Source organism: Platalea leucorodia (assembly GCF_965183815.1).
Source record: "Platalea leucorodia genome assembly, chromosome: 6".
Classification (NCBI taxonomy): Eukaryota; Metazoa; Chordata; class Aves; order Pelecaniformes; family Threskiornithidae; genus Platalea; species Platalea leucorodia.
The window spans coordinates 83,205,667-83,220,324 of record NC_138828.1 but is presented as its reverse complement, the minus strand read 5'-3'; the positions used below and the strand labels follow the sequence as shown (position 1 = coordinate 83,220,324).

General features: G+C 47.4%; 1 protein-coding gene across 1 annotated transcript in view; it reads right to left on the bottom strand.

Moving 5' to 3' along the window:
* Positions 1-312: 312 nt before the first annotated feature.
* ADRA1D (adrenoceptor alpha 1D) overlaps positions 313-14,658 on the bottom strand; it is a 52,397-nt gene continuing 38,051 nt past the window's right edge. The window contains exon 2 of the mRNA XM_082316570.1: positions 313-4,803. Coding sequence (XP_082172696.1) covers positions 4,235-4,803 — 569 coding nt within the window. The 3' untranslated portion in view covers positions 313-4,234. The remainder of the gene's footprint in view (positions 4,804-14,658) is intronic.

Genomic DNA, 14,658 nt, shown 5'->3' with positions numbered 1-14,658 from the left:
GGCTTCATCCAGACTCCTCCTGCTCCAGGGAGCATCCCAGAGAAGACACGGCTGGTGTGATCCCTTCATCCCTGCATGGCACAAAGTTGAGAGAGTCCTTTTCTAAATCTTTTTATCATAAATTCTTACATGTGGGAGCAATTATTCTTGTGAAATTACAAAAAAGTCTTTGAGAAAAAAACAACGGCGGATAATTTGCAGGTTTTTCTTCCTCCATCCCCCATCCCCTACAACCTCTGTTTTAAAAATCAGACACAGCAACAATTCACAGCAACGTTTTAGACAGGTTTGTGCATGTATTTGGTACAAACAAACAAAAATATGTGCATTCTGTTTCATAGAGCTTACATCAGCCTGACAGAACTTGATTCACAAAACAGAAATACTCTGGCTAATAAATACATCTGGGGATGAAAAATAAAAATCTATACATAAAAAATTTCAATGTCTGCTAAAGAAAATGTACACTTATATACACACTGTAAACAATAATAATGCAACCCAACTGCAGTCCAGCTCAAGCTGACAGGGACCTTCCTTCCCTCTTACATCGGACTTGTGAGAGTCTACTGATGTAAAAGCTGCTGTTCACCACCCTACACACTCGGTTTGTCGAAGCAGCAGGGTCTGATGATGCAATAGTGACATGAAGCCAGTGCGATGAGGTGAGAGCTGCCGGATAACCAAAGTACGGGTGCTTTGGAAAATGGCCTGCTTGGCAAATTTGGAGAAATGGGACCATACCCTCAGCTGGTCACACCCTTGTGGGTCCAGAGAAGTCAGTGGGATCAGACCAAATTTACCTCCTGAAGGTCTGAGACCATTTTTCCAAACTTGGGAGAGCTTGGAGATTAAGGGAATCAAAGAGAAATGCACAATTTTAGACACTCATGTCATATTTCATACAACATCATTGTCCTTCCTCCCCTGCCAGCAAAGGCAGCCCTGTCTACGCTAAATGAAGTCCTACATGTAGAGCCTCAGAGTCCGGTGCTGGCATTGCCTCTTCTGATGCAAGCTGCTAAATGAAAGGGGGGCCCTGGCTTAGGAGAGAAACAAATATTTTGCCTGAATGCAGCACAGCAGTGGTCAAGACTTTCCTACAGCACCTTCTAGGGTATCTCTCAGGGTCTGGTCAAATGCAGGCACAGCTGCAATGGAGGAAAATAAATGAACAAAATTTGGGCATTTATGTGTGTGTATGCAGATGTGTGCTTAAACAGATTTTATCCTCATTTTCTCCCTTGTAGGTCTGTAAAAAATTGGGATGGAGAGGCAGTGACCCCCCAGCCTAATCTTTCTTTCCTTTCTGGGTGCTTTCAAGGGGCTGGAGGCAGTAAATGTAAATATTTCAAAATTGGAAAAAAAAAAAAAAAAAGAAAAAAGTATATTTAAAAGGTCGGGAGAAGTGTAAGCAATAATTTAAACTCATTCTTGGGAATGAACTGCTTGACAACAATTGCCAAAAGTCCCTGCAAAGTCTCCATTTATAGGAGAATGTCTGCCATTTTGGAGATGAAATTTATATATATATATATATATAAGTGTAGTAAAGTGTGTATGTGTATCTGTATGGTTGTGGATGCACACGTTACCATGTGCTATGAGTGTCTGGCTGCGGAGACACACCAGAAAAATCTGCTCCTGAGCATCAGAGAGCATTTAATGGCAAATGTCCATCTTCCCCCTTTGACTAGACTTTCACTTCTGATGTGAAATGTGCCCCCAAGTTGCTTACATTATGCACTTGCATGTGTTAGACCTGCAAAGCAGTGTCACCAGTGGCCAAAAATGCAGGGCTGGGATGGCTGGGTGCGTTTACTCCCTCCAACAGTGTCATGTGTGCACATGCATCCCAAGAGGTAGGTGGAAGGCAGGAGAAATAACCTTCCAGGAGGACCTTCCACTCTTCAGTGACTGCCCTCTCCCTGATGCCTTCTCTGCTACCTCCCTGGTGCCAGCAGTGTGCTCTCCCATCAGGATCCCCAAAACACCCAGGAAACCAGTGGCAGCTGCAGTCCTTACACTGCAAAATGACTTTCTGTGTTACCCCATCTTCACCGTAGGGTCTGGCTTCCCTTGAAGGCCAAACAAATGGGGAAAAAAAAGATGCATCTCCCCACAGAGGTTCCCATGGGGCATTGGGTCCTTGCTTTGGTAGGGTTGAACCTCTCAAGCTGGCAACCTCTGGCTGATTTTGCAGACACTGGTGAACGTGCAGGCAGTAATGAGTCTGGGTTCAGTGTAAGTAAGTGCAATGCTGCCCATGTGCCTTGGTGGGATTTGCTGCTAGGAGGAAAATATTTGGACAAAATCTGCAGATCTTTGTGCAGTAATTTGTCCAGTTCAGAGTCTTGCATTGAGTAAAGGGCAGAAGGGTGTTAAGGGTGTTGAGACAGGGCCAGTTACAGATACCATGTCTCAGTATGCACTGTACAAAAAGTAAAAAATAAAAGAAGTCCAACTTTTCCTCTGTTTCAATTTCCTTTAAAGCAAATGAATAGCAGAAAGAAAGGTGACATTCTCTTTGCTGTGCCTACAAGCCTTTCATCACCTTTGATAGCCACCCTTAAGAGGATCAGCTGGATGTGCTGTAGGCACATTCATGAAAGACTCCTAATGGGTTTGGGGAACAGTGCTGATGAGGATGAGTTTCCATCCAGGACATGTTCAGTGTCATGTCTCCACCCTTTGACTTCATGTTCCTCTTCTTTACTCACCTGGCTTGAGACCCTGCACCTCAGATCCAGACTGCCTCCATCGTCTATGTGTCTTGACTTGTGCCTCTGCCCACAGCTTAATTTAATGATGTCTCTTTGTGGCTCATTGCCTGTCTGAAATTAGATAAAACCAGCACCTGAAATACATGGCCAAGCAGAGCTTGGGTGACCATTTTTCTGAGCTGCAAAGCACAAGGCGTGTGAGCCTGGCTGAGGTGGGCCTGTCATGGCTCCAACCTCCCTGTGCTCCCTGGAGGAGGCCACGGTGCCCTCCTGAGGGCAGCTCACACTCTGGGGCTGTGAGAAGAGAAAAAAAACCCCTTATCAACATTGCTTTACCATGCTAGCAGACATAACTAAGGGCAATTGTTGATAGCCACCAAAGGCTTTGATATATCAGGCATGTGGGAAGCCACTTGGCAGAAGAGTCATGAGCGTGGCTCTGACTAGGGAGAAGATGCATCTACACGAAGGAGCTCCAACTGCATGTCAGCTCCATTTTAGCTTTGACTCTATGGGTAGTAGAAATGGGCCCCAAACTCAGCCATCCGACCTTTCGTGAGCCACAGCGCAGGTTGAGTATGGACCTGAGCAAAGCCCCTAGGATACGTCTTTATTCTGTGTTGTTTGAGAGAGACAGCAAGTAAGAGCAAGAAGGGGAGAGAAAAAGGCCGAGGAAGGCTGACACCAAAAGGAGTTGCTTTCTCTCTGTATCACAGAGGTATGCGCACCAGAGCGAGGTGGGTTGAAAGTGTTTCACTGGAAAGTGAAATGAGAAGTGCGTCACAGGTTGGACTTCAAGAAGAGAGACCCAACACCCATTGGCATCAGTGAACACATCTGGACTGATCCTCTGGCTTAAAACCAGTTTACGTGGAAGGGGAAAAGCTGTGGTCACTGCAGACATGATGGCTGAGAGCCAGGATTCCCCCTCCCTGCTTGGGAATACCACAGTCTGCTCAGCCTCCAAAGCAAAGGCCTCGGCTGGAGGTCCTGCCCAGCCCTGTAGACCTACAAGTTCCCTACCTGTTATCTAAAGGATCAGCTGCCAGCTACTGCTCAGCAGCATCCTTTCTGGGTGCTGCCTCTGGATGGAAACATGATCACATGTACTAAGGCGGGGTTGGCATCTTTTGGGGTTTGATCTTTCCATTAGATTTTGTGGTGGTGTTTTTAAGGCAAAGGAGACATCCTGGTTTCCCTTAATTGCACAGCTTCTTCCAAAGTCAAAGATAACCATCCAATGGAGGAAACAGCTCTTGCTCTAAGGCCATATCCACCCCACATCTTCCCCTCCTGCTGTGGCTCATTAAAATGGGATATGCCATTGGCTCTTATTTGAGGAACCCATAATCCCAGAGAAGGGACTGACCTCCATGTGGGGGATGCTTGTATAACCTTTGGGCAACTGCATTTTATACCTGATTGCTGCTTCCAGTCTGCCTGACAGACCCACAAATGGTATCCCTTCAAGTTTCTGCTAGATACCTCAAAAGAAACCATCGACAGTGACTTCAAATATCTGTTTCTCGCAGCCCGCAGCAGTCTGTTAAGTCATAGGTTTGATAGTCAATGGTTTCCGTGAAGTCATGAGGGATCCCGATAGAGACAGACTCCACCTCTGTTTTGTACGTGGCTGTCACCCCTGCTTTGCTGGAGCCACCCCGGATTTTATTCGAAAGGCTGTTCATCTTCTCCTTCAGCTGGGTGGATGCTGGTTTCTGGAAAGGAGTGAGCATTTTCCAGCCCTTGAAGCTGAGTGTTCGCCTCTTACTGGCTCTCTCCTGGAAGGAGGAGTTAAATAGGAACGAGCTGTTCAGGGTGTTAATCCTGGGCCTCAGGTCTGTCTCAGAGTCTTGCACTGAGCTGTTCACGGAGGCCCCTCGCCAGTGGTGGTCGTAGACACGCCAGATGGGCCGTCTTCTCCGGTGGCATTGGCACTTGAGCAGCCTGATGAAAGCTCGCTTGAACTCTTTGCTGGAGCACGGGTAGATGATGGGGTTCACACAGCTGTTGAAGTATCCCAGCCAGAAGATGACCTTGAAGACCATTTCGGAGGGCTTCAGAGATGGGAAGAAAGAACCTTGGAAGAGATTAAAAGAAATATGGTTAGAGGAAGGGGAAGGGTATGGCAGCACAGGGTAGCAAGGGTGGCGGTCAGCCCAGTCTGGAAGAGGTGAGACCTGCAGAAAAGGCTGAAGGTGTGATTCTGCTCTTAGATCCTTGGCTAGCAATGCCGTTGCAACCAGAGTGAAGATCTGGCCACTGCAGGACTGCAAGGCATTGACCCTAAAGTGATAATGATGGATAATACTACGCCTTTGGCAGGAGCCTCCTAGCCCCCACTGCAAAAGGGCTCCTAGCAATGGACCCAGCACCCTCAAACGCAGCTGTGAGCCATCATGGCAAGCCCACACAGCTTGGAGGGAGGCTGTTAATTGTTGCAGGAGCTACACAAGTATGAGGGGTGGTGGGGATGGAGGATTTTTCTTACACCTCTCTCTAGATAACCATCCAGCTAACCCCGCCCCCCGAATCCAGCATGCACTGTGTTTTGAAGGTCATTCACTCCAGAGGAGAAAGTCCTGGTGCAGGAGCTCAACAGCACAATGGACAAACCTGTTTACCTCACTGTGGGTTCAGCCATCCTGCTCTGAATTGATGCAGGAGACTTGCATCCAAGAGGTGTCTTCCATACCTGGGGGCCAGGTTGCTTTCTGAGACCCTATAGCAGGGGCTGAGGGCATCATTTTGGGGAACAGGTTCAGTGGTCCCCATGCCTTCCTGGTTTATCAGCACAAGGCAGCCAGACCCTGTCTCATTCAAGATCAGAGAAAATTGTTGCTCGGCTGGTTTGCATGGATTGGTTCTTGGTACCTGCCTCTTCCTACGTGTTGCACTGAACAGCTCACCACTGCAACATAAAAGGACGGATACAGCCCTGTCACCTGCCCTGATGGAAGAGCAACACCCCTTCACCTCCTACACTCATGTATTTTGGGTCATCAATGTCACACACCCTCTGTTCGAATTTTGCAGTGATGCTAAGGTGGACACTTAAAGTGGGCTCAGATAATATCCACCACCCCAAGCTTGTACCTGCTGCTTGAAAAAGCTCTTTTGTCCGCCCCAACCCCTATTTACGCTTCTGTGCTGGAGGTTCCTGTAGTTTTCTTGGTGAAAAAGCTGGAGATTTTTTTTTTGCAGCCAGAAGATGTCAGTGTTGCTCCCACATGGCCCCATCACTTAGCATTCCCTGCTCAGATCTGAAATAACTTTCTGAGTCAGCCTTAATTTCTTTTAATTTTAGCTCTGGATGACAAATCGTGCCACCATGTGACCGAGCGTTAATTTGTATTTTAGTAAATAACATTATCTCTGGATATCATTATTATTTTCCCTATGCTAAAAAGCCTGGTGTCAAAACAGTAAAACAGGTGCCAGGAGCCAGAAATTCGGGACTGACACTACATAAAAGCTCCCCAAGCTGTTTGCAGGAGAAAACCAATCATCCAGAAAACTCAGAGCACTGGTTCCAGCAAAGCTTTCTTACACCCATCCCTAAAAAGTGCAGAATTGACAGCCAGATTCAGCATTAGGTACGTGGGCTACTCCATCACGGGGACGTGGGAGAAGAAAGACAGATCTCAGCATTTTCTGATGGTTAGGCAGGGAAAGCACAGATGCAGTCATGCAGCTTAAATATCTGCCGATGGCCAACCCAAGTCATAGGGCTGGAGTACACGCTGTTGTCAATATGTGCTGAAGGAGGCATTGAATAAGGACAGTAAGCAGGACTGACATCTCTGCACTGGAAAGACCCGGGGCCTTCACGGAAATGAACGGCATTTGCAGCTTAATGAGCAGCCGCTGGTGTCATAGCCTGAGGTTTTGAACAGTGCAATAGCACCGGGGTTAGGGATTTTCAGAGGCAGTGCCCCTACCTTGGTTGGTTTTGATTAAAGGGTTTTATTCCTTCTGGGGGAGTGGTGAGCTTTATAGGTTGGTGCCGGGCTGCTTGAATCACCACATCCAATTCTAACCACAGCAGAAACACCACCCCTGAGTGTTTAGCCAGGAGCTTTTAAACACCCCAGTTGTGCTGGGGACAATCTCTCTTTGCATTGCATGTAGCATCTCCTCCGTTCTCCATCCGACCACAGCTTTGAGCCTTCCCCCTTTCTCACACTGCCCCCAACCCACCACCCTGGACCTACAGGCACCATCTGATGCTTTGGGCAATGATGTGGACCAGTGGTGGGTTTCCAAGCCCAGCATCAATTCCTCTCCTCAATCTCAAGTCTTGACAATAACAGATGGGTCTCTTTTCCTGCCTGGACTCACCCCCTCTCCACCCTGCCCAGGGATCAGCCTCTACCCAGAGCCCCGTTCCCTCTGCAAGACGATCCCTGGCTGTCAGCCCTAAGACATCACGTTTTCTTAGCTTGACCCTGCCATCACTCTGTGTGAACGGTTGGGGCCAAGACAGGTGAAGGACTTCCTTAAGCCTGTAATCCTGCTCATACTCTTATTGGGGAGAGGTTCTGTGCCTCAGTTTCCCCACTGCAGAATGGGGCTAATTACCATAATCTCTTTCACAGTGTTGTTGTGAACCCTGTTTGCAGTGTGCACTGGGTTCTCAGAGGCGCTGCAGCTTTATGTAGCATTTTTTAACTTTAAGAAAGAGGAAAAGAAAACAAAAAGCTATGGTAACAAAGCAAATAAAAGAAGGGTCTCTTTAGAAATGAGACTAGTAATTACTGCTAGAGCCAGGCTACTTAAAAGATTGATGCTTGCTTAAAGAGCCTGATGGCTGTTAAAATAATAATTTATATCTAGTGTTTAGTGGTTCATTGCACAATGCAGTTTCTGTACTACATGGTTTGTCTTTTGCATCCACATAAAAAATACAAATTAAGACGGAAAAAAAGCTATGAATTCCCTGAATTTCAACTTTGGCTGTTTTTCACCCACTAGAACCTTGTGTACATCTGAAGACAAGAGACTCATTACCATCCTCATTACCATGCAAATAAGCGTGCCCCTTGGAAGAGACGTGTACTGAGTGCATCCATAGTTTCCTCTTTTGATCCACTGGGATGAACAGAACCAGGCAGGGAGTCCCCAGAACAGGCCCTTGGCTGGTAACTTTGTACATGCTGGAGCATCAGACTCTCCTGATAGGCACTGGGAGGCTGCATGTAAGGAAGAGTCGTGGGGTCTTATTTAGGAAATGAGTAAAGTATGGAAGAAATTAGCTCTTGCTTTCATGCACACAAGTATGCAACAACATTTTGAGAGAGGGAGGGTTTTTGAACTGGGCTTTGTAGCGGTTACTATATAGAAGCATGGATGTTAGGATGCGTGGAAGACAGTACTGGGTAATGAACAGTTGAAGAGCTCAGGAAACACAGTCGGGTGCTTTCAAGGTCCAGAAATAGAAAATGGGAGTAAAACATCATCTATAACAACACAGAGTGATGAGCCAGCACTTTAGCCTCATATCTCAGTGTAAGAGCACTTTTTGATGATCTAGCCCCAAAAGCATCAAAGCCAGAACAGGGCAATATCAAAGAACAGGCAGCCCAAATATTGCAGGACCTGTGTCACAGTACAATTTTGTGAAACCTGGTCTTGTTTCAAAGAGGAACTCTTCCTACTCACTCAAAATCAGGCCTCTGGACACCGCTCTTGGGCATCCAGCTCAACACTGCCTGGCACAGCTTGGTGTACTTTCCAAAGGAGGAGGTGCTGACACCCACCATGGGGACATCCACCCATGGGGTGGTCTTGGTGTGGTGAGCAGTGACACTGTGTCCAGTATGTGTGCTGGGATCCAGCAACGCCCTGTCTTGCTGGAGCAGCTGGGACCCCAGAGCCCTCACAGGGAGAGGACAACAGAGACTTGGCTTGCCTTTGCTCTGCTTGAACAGGACTGCTGCTCTTGGGGATAGTGCTCTCAGCAGGGAAGTCTCCATCCAACCTAACCAAATCCACATGTGAAACACAGGGACAGCCTGGGGAATAGGGACAGACCTCTGAGGTGCCCCTTCTCCACCCTGACTGCCTACCCAGCGATGCTCGCTCTCCTGGTGGATGGAGGATCCTGGTTGTATCTCAGGGTAGGATGTGCCCAGGTAGGGTGGGATGCAGAGCCTTGTCCTTCATATTTCCCACTGCCTTGTTGCGAATGCTCCATGTTGGCTTATGGAGATCTTGCTGAGGGCTTTGTCTTCTCCTAATAAATAAAAATTTTATAACAATATTGCTGGGAGGCTTGAAAGTCCTTTTGGGGCTTTATTCCTTTCAGCATTTTATAAAAGGTCATTCCATGTCTTGCAGAGTCTGAATCCTGGTGACAGAGCTGGGTCTGAGCAAGGACTGCAGGTCCTGTTGTAACCCTAGATAATTATCTTCAGGATCATTAAGAAATTAAGAGATCTGCCAGTGAGCTCAGCGAAAGCTGCCCCACCATGCAAAGTGACTGGACTCAGTCTAAACATGATCTGAAGATTCAATTTCATTTTTTTTGGTGGTGCAAAAGTTGAGCCAATAAGTTATGTGTTTTGAAGTGAAAGCAAAAAAGTAATTTATTTGGTGTTCTTACAATGTGTGTGTACGTGTGTGTGCAAGACGTGCATATGTGTTTGTATGCTGTATGTGCACCTACACATTTTTTTTCCCCTGTGTAAAGTCACCCTGCTCATATCTGGGAAAAAAACCCAGCCAGCTACAAATCTCTGAAGCCATGGGCATGCTCCCCAAAGCTGTGACACCCTGTGTTGGGTGGCTAGTGGATGCAATCTGCCCTCTACACAGCCAAACACATATCGCATTTTTTTAGGTTGTTTGAGCAAGCACAACCTCATGATCTTTCCTTTTCTGCGCTTCTCCACCCTGCCCTCCCCATGACTCACTCAAAGGTGATATCACTGGATTGTTTGGAGAGTTGCTGGTCCCAGTGTTCAGTGCTCAAAAAAATAAAGCAAAACAAGAAAAAAGACAAATGCACAAATGAAAATGGACCCAGTCCAATCTAAATTCTGGCCCCGGCTCCCAGTATGCAGCCAGAATCTGTGAGCAGGCTTGCTTTCTGCCGCAGTTGGCAGGGGCATCTTTACTTTAAAAGGTCCCTGCTTTAGAGCATGTCCTGAATAGTCCATGGCACAAAAATGCTGCAGATGTGATAGCAGGTGGGAAAAACAAAGCGACAAAGTCATGCCCCAGTACCGTCCCACCAGGAATGGGAAATGCAAGGACCAGCAGGATTGTTCACGCTAACAAGGGGTCTTGCTGTTGCTTCGTGTGGACTTTGTATGAGGAATGGCCCTGGACAAAAATAGCTTATGGAGAGTCGCACCTTGCAGGTGCTGGTGGAACGCCATGGAGAAGGTCAATAGGAAGCTATTGTTCACTGCCTTTTCCACTACAAGGAGCATCACGGGAGATGGAGAATAGCGGGTGGTAGGTTAAAAGCAAAGAAGAGGAGACGGTTCATCTCACAGCATGTTGCTCAGCTATGGATGTCCCTGCAGCAGGAGGCTGTGGATGCTAAAAAATGACTGGCCAAACTCGTGGAAAAGAAAAAGATCTACCAAGGTGCAAACCCCTCTGTTCCTGAGTTAGGAAGATCCAGAAATCCATGAATAGGATTAGGCCTGTGGTGGGGACATGTGCCCCAACACCTGACCTTCTCCTGAATGTGGCCTCACAGGTCAGGAGGAGTCTGAGGACTCCCTAAGGATGTGTCAGAGCAGCAAGTAAAGAGAACTGGAAGTCAAGGAAAAACCCTGACGTAGGAGGTACCATAGCTGCTGAAGCTCACTGTGGGCTCTCCTGGCCAAAGAAACAGTCAGTCTCTTCCTTCTTTTTTTCTGGCTCTCACAAAGCAAATTAATTAAACCTGGTCCAAAGTAATAATGAGCTGCCACTTTCTGCTCATTACCCAGCTTGCATCCCTCCTTGCCAGCTTCTTCCCGGGCCCCCATGATGGACAACCTCCCTGATGTGGCTGCCAAGCTACGGGAGAATGGGCTGGATATTAGCGAGAATTTCTGCCTATGTGTGGGACTGGGAGTCTCAGCTTCTGACCCGTCTTTCTCAGCCTTCTCCTCCATCTGCTATTGACCACTTCCACTGGGCATCTGTAGGCGTTTCAGGGTCCCTAGAGGGTTAACACCTCCTTGCAGCTGGTGGCCTGTCATGGAGTGATGGGGGAGTTCACTGCCCTCCTAGGACGGATCCAAGAACTGCTTGGCATAGAGAGGAGGACAGCATGTTCGCAGTGACTCCGACATTCTCCCTGGAGGACGATGGCGTTGGGATATCGGGTGGAATTCCTCAGGCCTATGAGCCTTCCAGCTGACCCCATAAACAATGTCACAGATAAGTGACAGCTTCCGTCACGCCAATGAAAGCCCTGACGAGCTGTCTGCATGCCTCTCTGTACATAGGCATGGCTGCTTGCTCCAACTTCTGCACCCTGATCTGACCAGGAAGAAAAACAGGGAGAAGCCACTCCTCCCCTGCTCATTGCTGACCTTCTCAGCAGTGTTGCATTGTCCCAAGTTGATGGTTGGAGAGGCCCTCCTGGAAAGCCCCCGGCAATGCCAAAGCCCACGGTGGGGTGTGCATATCTGTCATGCAGGGTCCCCATGGGGAGGGAGGGCAGCTTGTGGTGTGGCGGGGCTCAAGGAAGCATGGTTCAGGCTGGGGGTGGTGGGGAGGTTGTAAAGGCAGGAGAGGCCAGCCTGGGGGCAGTTGAGGGCTCCGGAAAACACCAACACTCTCAAGCAGGATCTCAAATTTGAGGACTGAGTGTGGTTTGCCTGTCAACAAGAGAAGGATAATGCAGCAGAGCGTTATTCTGATAATTTACTGGTCTAATTCACAGTGCCCAAAACTGTCCCCTAACCTCTAGGCAGTATGGTCCTAGCGATGTCTCCAAAGTTTTCCTCTAAGCTGCAACACATCAATAGGACTTTGGCTGAAATTGCCCTTCATTCCCCTCAAAGCTCACATTGGAGCTTTTCTCAAAGCAATCTCATCAACCTGGACCCCTAATGGGAGTCATTGCCATGAGGATGTTTTCGAGGCATCAAATTTCCTGAAAATTGTGGGTATCTTCTGTGAATCACTTAACTGAATTTAAGTATTTCATAGAATCATAGAATCATAGAATGGCTTGGGCTGGAAGGGACCTTAAAGATCATCTAACTCCAGCCCCCCTGCCATGGGCAGGGATGCCACCCACTAGATCAGGTTGCTCAGGGCCCTGTCCAACCTGGCCTTGAACACTGCCAGGGACGGGGCGTCGACAACCTCTCTGGGCAACCTGGTCCAGGGCCTCACCACCCTCTGAGTAAAGAATTTTTTCCTGACATCTAATGTATTTGAACAGGTCCCTGGGCTCCTCTTATAGTCAATGGTTTAATCAGTAGACTCTGTGAAGAGAAGGCAATGATACATCTCATCCTAAAGCGTGAGCCTGTACTGGACAGGTGGATCACACAAGGTCTCAGATATGGACCCAGACTCCTGGCTCATGGGCATCCACATCACGGGCATCCAAGGTTACTTCTGATGGATTTCACCCTCAATGTCACTGGCATGTGGTGGTCTTCTCCTCTCTTAGAAGGAGTCTCCAAAACTTCCCATGCATCAGTTTGTCTCCTGTGCAGGATAGGAGTTTCATCACTGGAAGAATTTCACCAGTGAGCACCCCATAGTGGTGAAGGGTGGCAAAGTGAAGAGCCGCACAGGTACATCTACACTGTTGCCTAACAAAAAGCTGATGAGTAATTTCAAGTCTTGGATTGTGAGCACAGTGCTAATTTGCTTAGCATGGTCTGGCTAGACCTCTCCAGATAAATTTGGTGCAGGGAACAGTGTGCTCCAGACACCATTCCCAAAAGGCCATAAGGACTTGACTATGCAGTCCTCTAACATTGCCCCAGCAGGCTCTGTACCCTTAATTACCTCCATATGTCCTCATGTCACATCACAGGGCACGCAATGCAAAGCATCTGTTTCAGACTGAAGATCCACTTTGGTGGGCTGCCACACAACACCCCCTGCTCTACCAGAGATTCACAACTCCTGCAAGAGGGTAATTATGTCACAGGACCACTGGGGCACTCCATGGGGCCCAAGAGAGGCTTTGGGCAGGTGTTATAAACTACTTAGTTTGCTCTAGTCAGCTCTATAGCCCTTGATTGGTGGGCTTGTGATGATAATCTGGGTTTGTTTCTTTGTTTTTTTTTTTTTTCTTTTTTTTTAGCAGCAGAGATGAGCCTTAGTAGTTAGCTTGGTTCCTGAGAAAGTTGTAGCTAAACTTGTCCTTTGCTAGATATCATTGGGAAGGTGCTTATGTGATACTATAGACAGGCGAGGGGGCCCAAAGAAGGTTCAATATGCCAAGTTTCTTGGGAGGGCACTGACCCTTCATCTGGGGACACACAGCTGAAAGCAGCAGCAGCAAATCCCCAGAAAGTCATCACATTCATTGCATTCTCCTTCCAAGGACCCGGATGTGCCATGGCCCTGAACTGAATATCCTGCTTTCCATCTTTCATTAGGGATCTATAAAGAAGCAAGTCGTGCTCAAGATAATAAAGGAATAATTAAGAGATTGTGGTTTGCTACTGCACAGGGGATGATCGATAGATATATAGAGCACTGGGTCTGTAGAAGGGTCAAGAAGGGATTCCCTTGTTTTCCAAGTCTGTAGCTCTGTGGCATGATGACAAAACCATCCTTTTGAAGTATATGTGTCAGCAGGATGAGGATTGAGAGTTTTTCCCTACTTCTTGATTTTTAACAGGAGCTCTGTGGACCCTACTCAGGCAGGACCAGGCAGAGGAAAGGGAGAGAGATTTTGAAACCACACCTGGGCTTGGATACTGCAAACCAAGCTCACTCTATAATGAAGCTTTTAAAATGGTTAAGGCAATGCTTTCACAAGCAAATGAATAGCAGGACCAAATATCTCCTTTGCACGTTGTGGAAGACAATGTTGGCCCATCAGCTTTCTCATGCCTGTGGTGAAGCCAGGACTTGGGCTGTGTCTGAGGACTGCTGCTGACCATTAATCCTGGGCAACCTCAGGAGCTCATCCTCATGAGCTCTTTGCTTGCTCTGTGGTGAAGAGCATGGCTGGTTCAGTGTTGAAAGAGGACTGTATAGAGGGCCTGGTAGCCCCAAGCTTGATATTAGACACTGCCCTCTCCATGCCCTCAAACCAAACTGTCCATTAACTCATCTCAACACTGCCCTGCCCAGGAGTAGTCTTTTTAGCTGCTTGGTTCATCCTCCAAGAAGGGCTGAACAGACAATGCTGAACACAGCAGGGAAGATGGGCTTTGAAAATGAGTCACAAAATTAAAAAGACAAAGATGTAGGCTTTTTTCATCCAGCTTCTAGTACTAACTCCCTTAAAGGTAATGTTTTTGCAGTGTTTCTTATGCTTGGGAAAGACATATATGCATCTAACTGCCTATTCCTTAATGATTCACAGATAATACCCTGACTCCAGCCCTAAAGGGGACTTTAAAACAAATCTTAAAATCATGAGACTCGGCAAAAGGAAATAAATAAAATTAGGAAAGAAAAAGTCTGGAAGATTGGCCAATCTGGCAAATCCAAAGGGAGATATCAGGAAGGATCTTATTTGCCAGATGCAAACGAAGAAAAAAATACGTCTCTTGAGAGAAGGAAAAAGTCAGGGTAACTGAGCTGCATGTCAAGAGCTCTTGTCTTGCTGTCTGAGCAGGAAGAAGACTGGAATCCACGTGCTGATGTTAGAGTGAGCACAGCAGAGACCACAGAGCGATTCTTGCCTGGATGGTTAAACAGAGGAAACACGTTTGGGGCAGTCTTTGAAAAGAAAATTTCCATCTGGCTCAGGATCTGAATCGACACAATGGCCGTGCAGGGTTGC